The sequence below is a fragment of the Aplysia californica genome, unplaced genomic scaffold (genome assembly GCF_000002075.1).
Source record: "Aplysia californica isolate F4 #8 unplaced genomic scaffold, AplCal3.0 scaffold00179, whole genome shotgun sequence".
Lineage (NCBI taxonomy): Eukaryota > Metazoa > Mollusca > Gastropoda > Aplysiida > Aplysiidae > Aplysia > Aplysia californica.
In genome coordinates, this window is record NW_004797449.1 from 788,765 (window position 1) to 802,588 (window position 13,824).

The following is a 13,824-nucleotide window of genomic DNA, read 5'->3' on the forward strand; positions in this document are numbered from 1 at the left end:
TAATAATATTTTTTAAAGAGAAATAATAATAATAATGATAATAACAACAACAACAAAAACAACAACAACAACAACAACATTTATATAGCGTATAGCCACGCTTTAGAGGGTGCTCTACTATTGTCCTCTGTTATTGACACAAGAACACTTAAAAACGGGTCCGCTTGGCTTCCAGGGAAATACGGAAATATCACTCTATATATTTCTATATTGTTTAAGCAGAAACTAGTAAAATTTACAACACATCTTTCATACCCAAATATCACACTGTATGTTATCTCAAAAAAAAAAAAAAAAAAGAAAAAAGAATTTAGACAGAATTCTTGACTCGTATTCAAGACAAATGAGTTTTTTTTTCATCCAAAAGCAAGGCAAATGAACAAGCTGTAAGAAAATACAATACATGTATCTCCATATGCCCAAAAAATTAACTGGTGCAAGATTCCACCGAGCTGTGACAAACGCTTTAGAAATACGTGTTGTAAATATTACAATTACACTAAGACTTGCAGCGAGTGAAATTAGATGAATATGTAAGGGAGACAATTATGTAAAATATGTTCTTTATCGTAATTCTCTCTGATTGCTGCCCTTGAAAACAAAATTTAAAATCGTTGATTTCTTTATGACTTCAATTTCAAGTACATTTTTAGACATCAACGTTTTTGAAGATAATCCTTGGAAAACAATTTTGGTGACAGTCCACTTGATGGTCTACCATAACGCTTCTGTTCCATTTGACAGTCTAACATATATAATTTTTCTGTTCTGTGCTACTTGAACAAAGAAAAATGAAACGACACAAAAACAAAACCACATTTAGCGATGAAAACAAGCTTGTGCAGGGTAATGGTGGGGTTATCAATCTTTATTTTGATAAATTCACTCATCAGTAAGCGGCCATTGTGGTAGTCGATAGACGACTCGGAATGTTTAAAACTAATCGATTCCAGCTGAAAAAGAAAAATGTGGAGATCGAGTATAAGCACAGCGACGATACCATGTTATTAAAGATCTTACAGTACAAGATGATTTTCTACTTTATAGGAGAAAGAAAATATTTATAAAATCGAGAAGGGAAAAAAACAAAAGAAAAGGAGAGAGAGAGAGAGAGAGAGAGAGAGAGAGAGAGAGAGAGAGAGAGAGAGAGAGAGAGAGAGAGAGAGAGAGAGAGAGAGAGAGAGAGAGAGAGAGAGAGAGAGAGAGAGAAATGTTGTTCTTAAAGCGTTGATGGCGTCATCTACAAGAAAGTGCACCTCTTCAGAACAGCTGGCTACGGGGATAAATAGTCGAAAGTTGTTTAAATATCCCTAGTCCAGAAATTTAAATCAAAATGGAGAAAAGTGTTTCAATCCTTTTACAAATTGAACCTAATTTATGTATCTTTTCTAGCCTTTTCCAACTCTAAAAATTTAAATTTCGACCAAAATAATACTGCACAAGTATAGACAACTGATACCAAAAAAGAAAATAAGGAACTGCAATAAAAAAATATAAAAAAGAACAAAACATGCAACATTTTGGGCAAAGTAGATCTGAACAGTTGGTCAACAAATATATCAAGATGAATTGTAACTGCACTTTCAGCCCAATTTAAATGAACATTTTTGCTGAGTTTTGTTTTGAATCAAGAACAAATGCAATACAAAACACAGTTCCAATGAGCTTTTAAACAAAAACCCAATAAAAAACCATGCATTGTCATCAAGGTAAAACATCATAATGTTAACTTCTGTTGCTTGTAATGCGTGTGCTTGAGTTTATGTGCGTGTGTGTATGCGTGTATATGTGTGTACGTGTGTGTGTGTGTGCGTGTGTGTGCGTGTGTGTGTGTGTGTGTGTGTGTGTGTGTGTGTGTGTGTGTGTGTGCATGTGTGTTTGTATACGTGTGTGTATGTGTGTGTGTGTGTGGGGGGGGGGGGATTCAACACTGAGCCTGTAGGCACATACACTAGGATCCTCTTAAAACGAAAATGGTTGATCCGAAAACAGCAGTAACTGAATGTAAATAAAAGCCCCTGTTTTTATGCTTTCGTGTTAGTTAGTTAGTTAGTTAGTTAGTTAATTAGTTAGTTAGTTTGTTTGTTTTGTTCTATTTGAGCGTCTAAATTTAAAACACGGCTAAACCGAAGAAAATCGGCGGTCCAGCATTTTCTTTTTAAAAAGCGGACTCCACTGCAACTGTATACAATATTCTACCATCTCCAACTCAGATCACTGCTATATTAAGTACGAAGTACTCAGCTGTGACAACGATATAACATGTGAACTCTGAACTTTTAGACAGAACATCTTTCCATGTGACACTACACCCCAACTTAGCTGTGGACCAGCATCTGTGGTGTAGTGGTCAGGGGCAGATCCTTCTTCGATTCCTGAGTGGGGAAACATTTGTATCGATTATCTCGGTCTTTCTGCTGGAATGTTGCATCCCTCTCAACCAAAGTTGGTCTTGACAAGTAGGTCCGGAAGCAAGCCTCTTAAACGATGTAAACCGTGTCTATGAGAGTGTAAAAACAGCTACTTAAAAAAACGCCAACAAAACAAAACAAAACAAAACATAAAACCCAACAAAAACACGCCAAAAAAAAAAATCTCAGTTGTGATGGCGGGATGACATGTGACGTCAGGACGTTTGGACACAACATCTTGCCACGTGATACTACACCCCGACCAGACCAGCCAGGGATCAAGCAGCTTCACCATTTGCAGTCGCTGGTCGAATTTCTTGACTGAACTCTAGAAATTTCATTGGTGATACTTTCAAAATAGATGTATACAATATGCACCTTTCTTTGTGTCGCCTCCACATTTTCAAGTTTTAGCTCTTTCACAGAGAAAGAGGCAGTACCAGGAAATAATGGATGGAAGGGGGTCAGAGAAACAAGGAACAAAAATATTAGTGAGATAGTCATGCAGCAAACAAAAGAAAAACATTTGCTTTAACCCTGGCACCGTAAGATAACAGAGGCCGCAAAAAGCATTAGTAAGTAAAGTAACTGCCTCTCCCCCGCAAGCAGCTACATATATATAGATGCATACATACACACACAGATACACAAATACACAGACACACATATATACACACATACAGGTCTGGGTTCGAGCTCGGTTCGGACACAGATTTTTTTCCACCCCTTCCTGCCTATCCAGCAGTAATGGGTACCTGACTTCGAGTTGGGGAAGTAAAGGCGGCGTGGAAAGGAACTTTATTGGCCACCATACCACAATATGCCGAAGGCCCAGGAAGTTGTCTCACTAACAAGGCAATCCCAGTGTCCGGATCGGATACGGGAACAACTTTTTACACACTTACAAACAAACATACACTCACCCTTACACATACATGCACTCACATATACAACACACACACACACACACACACACACACACACACACACACACACACACACACACACACATATATATATATATATATATAATATATATATATATATATATATATATATACACACGCACACACAACAACAACAAAACAACAACAACAACAATAACAAGCATAATATTTAACCAAGCATACAGACATGTTGCTGACCCAGCCAGTATCAATTTTTCAACTGCATGCATATGTATAATATGTAGTTTTGCCCTGTACATGGAAAAGCAAAGACAGAGGCTAAATAGTTCATGATCAAAGCGACATGCAGAACAAACAAAACAACAACAACAACAACAACAACAACAACAACAACAACAACAACAACAACAACAACAGCAACAACGACAACAACAACATGAACAAGAACATGAACAACAAAAACATCAACAACAAAATCAGCAACAACATCAGCAGGAGCAATAGCAGTTACTTGTTTTGTAACAGTCAGTCATCCTAGCAGACAAGACCAATTGATCGATACAAAATTCTCCCCCCCCCCCACGGGAATTGAACTTTTATCTTTTGCAAGCCACGGCGAAGTGCCTTAGAGGAAGCTCTATTGACACACTATTGGCCGAGACACAGCCATTCAGAGTGATCAACAATGAGATGTTTTAGTAAATTATATTTATTATAAACAAATACATGATACATTGTTTATGCATGTTCTATAGCTACCCCCCCCCCCCCGCAACTCCAAGTCGTGTAGGAAGTGTTTATTAGAGCGTGGGAGAGGTTTATGCAAATGCGGAGAAGAAAACATAAAATACGTAATAGATTATAATAACGTTTCTTCTTCGTAGATTTCACTTGTCGAGAGAGGTTCTGGAATGTTCTAACCGCCTAACGTCATTGTCGCATGTCAGAATACGAGGTTTTCAGGAGAAGTAAAAAACTGTCTCAATATAAAATGTTTGATTCACCCAAATCTGTTCTCATTTTAAGTAGAATGAGACTAAATCCAATCGAAGCCCCTCCTCAAACTCTACAATATATTAGAGTTTCATTTTGTCGAATTTGTGACATATTATAATATGTACTACAGAGTTGAATGCTTGCGATGACATGTATATTCTGTTTATCCCCAACACTTTATCAGTTTTATAATCCCGAGAACTGCCTTTCCCTTTATGTCATACTTTTTTAGAGAACACAGAAAATGTTGTTTACCTAAAAGTAGATAAAAAATGCAGTGCCATAAGCGTCTTCTAACTTTACTAGATCTAGAGGTCAGACGAAGATTGACTTCCTAAAAGTTGATAAAGAATGCAATATCATTGATCTCTTCTAACTTTACTAGAGTTAAGAGAAAAGTTGTTTGTCTAAAAGTTGATATAACTGATCTTTTCTAACTTTGCTAGAGGTCAGACAAAAGTTATTTTCCTAAAAGCTGATAAATAATGCAATATCACCGATCTCCTCTAACTTTTCAAGAGTTCAGAGAAAAGTTTTTATTTCTAAAAGTCGATAAAGAATTCAATATCACCGATCTCCTCTAACTTTACTTCAGTTCGGACAAAAGTTACTGTTTTTTAATGTCGCTAAAGAAAGCAAAATCACCGATCTCTTCGAACCGCAAACAGACACGACACAAGCGCCATCACCAGTCCAGCCAGACCCATGCTTATTCCAAGACGTAGCTTATCACCGTTGTTGTTATTTGGGTCATGACGTTCTGGAGCCATCAGGGCAGGTAACTCCTCCAGCCAAAGCCCCATCCGGCCGGGCAAAAACTCCGAGTCCACCAGAGAAGCCGCTCGTGTCGGGTCCAGGAGGTCAGAGTTCATGTGTAGATATGTTGAATTTTTCTCCTGATCGTAAGGGGGGAAGGTCACGGGTACAGGAGATGGCGTGTTGGGGTTGCTGTGTGGGACAGAGACGGAAAGAGTTGGAGAAATCTTTTTTCTTGATTTTTAATGTCCATATTTTCACGCCCCCCCCCCACCTTTCTAACATGGACACAATTTAGATCATGTTGAAGGCGGGCCCCCAACCCTTTCTGTCAGACCAAATCTGGGCTGAGCGGGATACTCATCCCAGCTGTCCAGAAGAAAGACCGAAATAACGGCGTCTGTGGCGTAACAGTTAGACACATCACTGTGAAACACAGTATACCCGAGTTCAATTCGTGAGTGGGGAGAATTTTTATCGAGTATCTCGCCCTTTCTGCAAAGTCTAGGTTGGGCCTAACAGACATGGTCGGAAGACAGACTCCTAAATTATCTAAATTGTGTCGGTAAGGGTGCAAAAACACCTACATCACCTACGTTTGAAAAAAAATCAAGATGGTCGATAGCAATTCTCCCCACTTGGGAATTGAACTCGAATCGCCTGCATGCGACAGCGAAGCGTCTATCTTGTCGCTATACTACAGACGCTGGTCTAGTAAAAGTCTAAACTTTATAAACGACAAAAATTTACAAAGACAAAGGTGGAAAAGTAGGAGTAACTCTGTGAAGTTGACACTCCACTGGCGAGATAATGCATTTTTTATTTTTCCATCTTTTTTTGCTCGTGTACATAATTTATCCCAATAGTTACGGAACCACCTTCAAGAGAGGAAATTGCAGCCGCTATAAAAACACTGAAGTCCCACAAGGCAGCTGGTCCCGACCATATACCACCGGAAGTCCTTAAGGCAGAAAAAGATACGTTAGTGGAAATTCTCTATGCTCTATTTTTTTAAAATGGCAAAAGGAGGAAATACCATCAGACTGGAAGGAAGGCCACCTAATCAAGCTGCCAAAGACAGGAGACCTCAGCAATTGTAACAACTACAGAGGCATTGCACTCCTGTCCATACCTGGGAAAGTCTTCAACAGGATACTCCTGGAGAGAATCAAGCTGGCGACAGATGAGAAGCTTCGAGGAAACCAGGCAGGATTCCGCAAAAACCGATCATGTGTGGACCAGATGACTACTCTGCGTATCATTGTTGAGCAATCGCTTGAATGGAATTCACCACTCGTGGTCAACTTCATTGACTATGAAAAGGTGTTTGACAGCGTGGACAGAGAAACTCTGTGGAAGCTCATGCGGCATTTTGGAATACCTGAGAAAATCGTCAAGCATGTGAAGGCCACCTATGATGGAACAAACTGCCTAGTCATCCACGAAGGACAACTCTCAGAACCATTCCAGGTACAGACAGGAGTGCGACAAGGATGCTTGCTCTCACCTTTTCTCTTCATACTGGCAATTGACTGGGTCATGAAAGAAGCCACCAGAGGCAAACGTAATGGAATACAATGGGTCCCTTGGCAGCAGCTGGACGACTTGGACTTCGCCGATGACCTTGCATTGCTCTCACACACATGCTCAGATGCAGGAAAAGACCAAGGAACTCAACAGCCTACCAAGGAGTGTTGGCCTACGTATACATCCAGGCAAGTCAAAAGTAGTGAAGCTAGGGAAAGTTTCAAGCCCTGCTGTGACAGTGGAAGACACTCCCCTGGAAGAAGTGGACTCCTTTACCTACCTTGAAAGTGTCATCGATGGTAAAGGTGGAACTGAGGCAGATGTTAAAGCAAGAACCGCAAAGGCAAGGTCAGCCTTCACGCAATTATCAAAAGTCTGGAAAGCAAGCAACATCTCACTGCGCACCAAGATTCGACTCTTTAACTCCAACGTCAAGTCTGTGCTCTTCTACGGCTGCGAAACTTGGAAGACAACGAAGACAGTACTGAATAAAGACCAGACTTTCATCAACAGATGTATGAGGAGTATTCTAAGAATTAAGTCGCAGGATAGAATAAGAAATGAAGAGCTGTGGGAAAGGACAGGACAAAAGGATATAGAGGTAGAAATAGGACTAAGAAAGTGGCGATGGATGGGACACACATTAAGAAAGCCCAGCGGAAACATCACAAAAAAGTCACTGCAGTGGAACCCACAAGGAGCACGAGGCAGGGGTAGGCCACGGGAAACATGGAGGAGATGCGTGGAAAGGGACATGGGAGAAATGAAGCTCACTTGGAACGAGCTTGGAAGGATGGCTCAGGACAGAGATAAATGGAAGGAGCTTGTGTGTGGCCTATACCCTGCCAGGGGTGAAAGGCATTGATGATGATGACATAATTCATCACAAATATCTTAAATACGGTATCATCACATATCAAATCTCCATTCTTTTCTTAAAATTTTGGAGGATAATGCATGCGTGTAGATTGAAAACCTATCCTTTCTATCTAATTACTGACCCAGTCTCTGTACGATTACTGACCCGGTCTATGTAAAATAACTAATCCAATCTCTGTATGAGTAGGCTACTCACAAAGTCCCTGTACAATTACTGACCAAATCCCTGTACCATTACCGACCCAGTCACTGTACGATTACTGACCCAGTTTTCATGAAATTGGCCAGGTACGTCATCATGACACCGGACAGAGCTTCCTCCCGGTGGGCCGTGGCGGGGTCAAGGGTCATTGGTCCCGTCCAGCCCATCAGGTACCTCCGGTCTTCAGCGTGGTTGGCGCCCTTGGTGGGGTCATAATGATAATGATATTAATAATAATAATAATTAATAATAATAATAATAATAATAATAATAATAATAATAATAATAATAATAATAATAATAGTAATGATAACACTAAGAAGGATACTACAACAACACCAACTACTACTACTACTACTACTACTACTACTACTACTACTACTACTACTACTACTACTACTACTACTACTACTACTACTACTACTACTACTAGTTATAATAATAATAATAATAATAATAATAATAATAATAATAATAATAATAATAATAATAATAATAACAATAATAATAATAATAATAATAATAATAATAATAAGAAGAAGAAGAAGATTCTCCCCTCTAGGGAATCGAACTCAGGTCTCCTTTGTGCGATGGCAAAGCGCCTAACCACTACACCCGTGACGCCGGTCCAAAGAACGTATATTATTATTATCATTACGTAAAAGGAAACTCGTCTCTGGGAAGGAAACAGTTGGCTGGTTCTAGTTTCGCTTCAAAGACATCTGTAGGCGCGACATGGTTCAACACAGATACAATGTAGTTGAGAAGATACGGGTGGTAAGTGGGTGCTGGTGGGGATCTGCTCTTTTGCTATTTTATCAAATATCTATCATCCTTATCTCCCCGCCTTCTTTTCTTATTTATTGTTACTCTCCTGCAACACTTCTTATTTTCAGCACTTAAATGTGACTTTATTGCGTTGTAAGCGCTTTAGAATTCTTACTAAAAATAAAACTATTGAGTTGAGAAGATACGGCTGCTGACAGAAGGGGCAGATTGCACAGTGTCCTTCTCAAGTAGCTGAAATATGGCGTCTGTGGTGTAGCAGTCATAAGTGGTGCCCATTGGCCTGTTCGATTCAGTTCTATTTGGTCGTGGGGGTTCGCTAGATTTTCCTCCGTAAGGGGACAAAAGCTACCATTGTGGCACAAACCGAACGAAGCCGACCACGACCTTCAAAATCAAACACCTTTGTTTTTAAGGCCCCAAGCCGGGCGATCAGTTTGAGTCAGGGGTTTATTAATTGTAGAGTACATTGAAGCCTTCAGAAACAGAACCCATCCTAACCCAACCCAACCCTACCCAATGGAACCCAGTCCAATGGAACTCAACCCAGCCCAACCCAACCGAATCTGACCGAATCAAACAGAGCCGAACCGAACTCAACCCAGCCCAACCCAACCCAACTCAACCCAACCGATTCCCCAATGGGCACCGCCTATTAGGTACTTCGCTGTCGCTCACAAAAGCTAATGCATGCTCACCCTGAATATAGGATTGTCGCCCCAGTGTTCTGGCACATCGTGGTCGAAGTAGTAGAAGTAGGCCGGGCCCTGAGCGATGTGGTTCTGTAGGTATCTGAGGGCTGGGGCTAGGTATTGCTGGGGGTAGGAGAGTCGAGGGTGAACACATACATGGAGGGAGAGAGAGGGGTGTGTGTGGAAAGATAGATAGATAGATAGATAGATAGATAGATAGATAGATAGATAGATAGATAGATAGATAGATAGATAGATAGCGAGAGAGAGAGAGACAGACAGACAGACAGACAGACAGACAGACAGACAGACAGACAGACAGACAGACAGACAGACAGACAGACAGACAGACAGACAGACAGACAGACAGAAATACAAATAGAGAGAGATACAGAGAGAGATACAGAGAGAGATACAGAGAGAGATGCAGAGAGAGAGAGAGAAAGAAAGAAAGAAAGAGAGCTAGCAGGTCTGAACAACAAATATTTGAATCGTTTACAAGTAATTCAAAACAATGCCGCTAGACTGATAACAAGATCTAAAAAAACGAGACCATGTCACTCCATTATTAAAAGAACTGCATTCGCTCCCTGTAAAAGAAAGAATAATATTTAAAATCGGCGTCATGTGTTTCAAATGTGTAAATAAAACTGCTCCTTTTTATCTACAAGACCTTGTCAGTATTTATAAGCCAGGGGGAAACCTAAGATCATCAAACGATAACACCCTACTTGTGACACCTGTAAAATCATACAAATCATATGGAGAGAGATCTTTCTCATATCTTGGTCCATTTATGTGGAACAGATTACCCATGAAACTAAGACAAATAAAAACACTTGATAGCTTCAAAAGACATCTTAAACATTTTCTGTTCCTACAGGCCTATCCTTCATAAGCTTTTAAAGTTATTTTTCATAATAGTTGTTCTATTCTTATGTCTGGATGAAAATAGTTTGTGTGTGTGTGTGTGTGTGTGTATGTGTGTGTGTGTGTGTGTGTGTGTGTGTGTGTGTGTGTGTGTGTGTGTGTGTGTGTGTGTGTGTGTGTGTGTGTGTGTGTGCATTAATGTATATTGCATGAGAAGAAAGGAAGTAGTAAGAAAGGTTTTTGAAAAATGGGTATTCCAATGTAAAGCGCATTGAGCTACTTTTTTGGAAAGGCGCTATATAAATGTTACATATTATTATTATTATTATTATTATTATTATTATTATTATTATTATTATTATTATTATTAAGAGAGAGAGAGAGAGAGAGAGAGAGGGAGAGAGAGAGAGAGAGAGAGAGAGAGAGAGAGAGAGAGAGAGAGAGAGAGAGAAAAGGGGGGGGGGTAGAAGAATCAAGGTGCTATGTAAGCACATTAAGTACAGCTATTTCTATGCACGTCACAATAATGAATGATGATGATCGATATCTGCCTTCGAACATCAAGACATAATATAGTACAATTTTATAATCTGCCTAGTTTGAGACGAGGCGTTCTCCTTATTTTAAAATCATACTCTCTCTTTTCTTTCTCGTATTCTCTCTCACATTCTCTCTCTCTCTCTCTCTCTCTCTCTCTCTCTCTCTCTCTCTCTCTCTCTCTCTCTCTCTCTCTCTCTCTCTCTCTCGTTCTCTCCGACTCTATTAGCTGAGTCAAAACTTCACTCTCTCGCTTCTCCCCTTCCACCCCTCTCTTTCACTCTTCCCTTCTCTCTTCCTCTCCTTCTCCCCCTCTCTTCATCCCTCCCCTCTCTCTCTCTCCCCATCTGCATACCTTCTAGCTTCATCTCTCTCTTCCCGGTCTCCTCCCCCCTCTCCCTCACTCTCACCTCTCCCCTTATCCCACCCCTCTCGCCATACTTCCGTCTCAACACTCCATCAATGAGCACTTCTTTGTGGACATGTGCTATATAATGCAACTTCTTCTTCTTCTTCTTCTTCTTCTTCTTCTTCTTCTTCTTCTTCTTCTTCTCACCTGATCAGCGTACAAATTCATGGCTCCTACAATATCGATGTGCCCGTCATCTGTACAGTTGATGTACCGCTCTGTGGTTGCCTCGATAGCACTCTCAGGGGGGACACTACGGAAATATCTGAAAACACAAAAAAACCCAACAATTTTTGGGTATTTGGCGGATGCTCTGGTGTGGTTTATTCCTTCTTTCCTATCAACCATCTGTCGTCATTATCTCTACTCCTTCTTCTCTTTGTGAGTTACTCACTCATAGCACTTCTAATATTCGGCACTTATATCATCTGTTTGTGTTGCAAATGCTGTAAAACTTTAATTCAAACTAAAGCTAAAGAAAATGCTGTACAAAAGGAAAATCATTTCACACAGATGTAAATTGCAGTCAGGTATACATTGATAACATATTAGCACATGTACTCACCGGTCACAGAGTAAACTGAAAAGAATAAGATGTACAATACTTTCACGACGCTGGTGCTAGCCACTGTAACAAAATAACGACATCCTGGAACAAAGACTGAGAATTCATATGGTGGCTGTACACTCTAGCCCTCTAGCAAACGTACTGGAACAAGGACGGATTGGCATTGTGTTGAATGTACTGTCTAGCCCCGCGAACAAACGTAAGACTTTACTGGTACAACGACTAGTTGATCATGTGTTGACTGTAATGTCTTAGGCACTCTAGCAAATATACAACTTACTGGAACAAGATTAATCTTGAACTGACTATTCTGTCTAGCCATGGTAGTAAAAGTAAAACTAAGACTTACTGTAACAAGGACTGATTGACCATGTGTTGACTGTACTGTCTAGCCACCGTAGTAACACTAAGACATACTGGAACAAGGACTGATTGACCATGTGTTGAATGTACTGTCTAGCCATTCTTGTAAACTTACTGGAGCAAGGAATGTTTTGACCGTTGGTTGATTGTACTGAAGAACCACTCTAGCAAAGGTACTACTCACTGAAACAAGGACTGGTTGACCATGTCGTGTTGACTATACTGTCTAGCAACTTTAACAAGTGTGTGACTTATTGGAACAAGGACTGTTTTGACCGTTGGTTGATTGTACTCAAAAACCACTCTAGCAAAGTTACTACTTACTGGAACAAGGACTGGTTGACCATGTGGCGACTGTACTGGTCACACTGGCTGAGCCGGTCCCAGGCGCCAGGTATCACGGATTCCAACAGGTCCAGTCTCCAGCCGGCCAGGAGAGAACCCTCGTTGTTGTTCACGCTCACGATTACTTCCCCTGAAATAAAGACAAATGAAAAGGAATGGGAGTCTTTGTCCTTTAATATTGAATTTTTGTTTATTTTCAGTACGAGTTTTACTACATTTGCAACACAGTAAGTGCCTATCATTAGAGGTGTTACAAGAGAGTTAAAAAAAAAATATATTTTAAAAAAAAGAGAAAAAAAGAGGAGAATTTTGGCAGAGAGCAGTACAAGTCTACGTTTAAGCCACAGACCATGAAAAGTGTCCCGTTGATCGACGTTCCGAGGAAGAAAATCGTCGTCCACCACGGCTCCCCAGCCAAGGTCAAGGACGAGACGAGTGTCCATGTCAGGCCACATGACGTAAGCCTCAGTAGACAACTGACCAGCCGGACGCTGAAACAGGTGGACAATATGAGCACAATAAATTTTAATAGTTAAATTATAATTATAATGTAGATCATCTTCATAGAGCTTACTTTCGTGTTCACAGATATAAGCGCACACAGTCACACGCGCGCGCGCATATAGACACACGCACCCACTCACACCCCCTCCCCCCACACACACATCACGCACGCACCTAATACTCACAGGTTTAAGCGAAAAAATCCCCACACATAATACAGTCGAACTTGCTCTAACGACTATCTCTCCATGACAATCACCTGTACACGCGACCACCCCTTCCCTTGCATTTTTTTCTACAATATTAAGATGACATTGTCTAAGACGTCCATCTGTGTAAGACAACCACGTTTTCTTCGACATTGGCTCACCTTCTTGAACGATTTCGATTATTTATTAGATGTATGAAAATAGTACAGGTTTAACTCCACTATCAACACTATTAATATTTTTAAGAGGCAGGACCTCCGAGTTTAACGTCCACCTCCAAAACGATGCAGCCAAATTGGGAAATTTGTGGTAAGTGCCTTTTCCAAGGACACAACGTTGGACTGTGCTGAGGCGCGAACCCCCCGAACCCGCAATCTTATGATCATAGGTTCTGTAGCCTAACTACTACTACTAGGCTACCGACGCCAAATCAGGTGTATGATTATCACATTACATGACTATGTAAAAATAAAACGAAGTCAGCAACCATGCGGGAGTATTGTGTTGGCTGCACACTGACCTGTCGAAGACACTCCACCATTCGATCCATTCGATCTGTCGGACAGTTCATACGGGTGGCCAGTCTCCTGCAGAGGGAAAATTGGACAGCCATGGAAGTGGGGGAAAAAGGGGGGGGGGGGATGGTGATGATGGGGTGTTGGGAATGGGAGTGGGAGTGGGAGTGGGAGGGAAGGGAAGTGACGGGTTTTTTGGGAGGGGATGGGTGGTGGGTGGTGGCGAATGTTTGTTTGAGCGACAAGTCTTAGGGGAGGCAGCCAATAAATTGCCACCATTATAACGATATTCATCTTGATTACTTCCCTTGAACATTTGACGCTGCAGGAGGTATGTTTCTTAATTG

General features: G+C 40.8%; 1 protein-coding gene across 1 annotated transcript in view; it reads right to left on the reverse strand.

Annotated features, from left to right (window-relative positions):
• Positions 1–4,083: 4,083 nt before the first annotated feature.
• The window catches only part of LOC101851188 (cocaine esterase), a 19,600-nt gene continuing 9,859 nt past the window's right edge, over positions 4,084–13,824 (reverse strand). The window contains exons 6-12 of the mRNA XM_005098313.3: positions 13,483–13,549; positions 12,599–12,740; positions 12,229–12,379; positions 11,121–11,238; positions 9,164–9,280; positions 7,743–7,879; positions 4,084–5,263 (exon numbers count right to left, since the gene is read on the reverse strand). Of these exons, the coding sequence (XP_005098370.2) occupies positions 4,957–5,263; positions 7,743–7,879; positions 9,164–9,280; positions 11,121–11,238; positions 12,229–12,379; positions 12,599–12,740; positions 13,483–13,549 (1,039 nt within the window). The 3' untranslated portion in view covers positions 4,084–4,956. The remainder of the gene's footprint in view (positions 5,264–7,742; positions 7,880–9,163; positions 9,281–11,120; positions 11,239–12,228; positions 12,380–12,598; positions 12,741–13,482; positions 13,550–13,824) is intronic.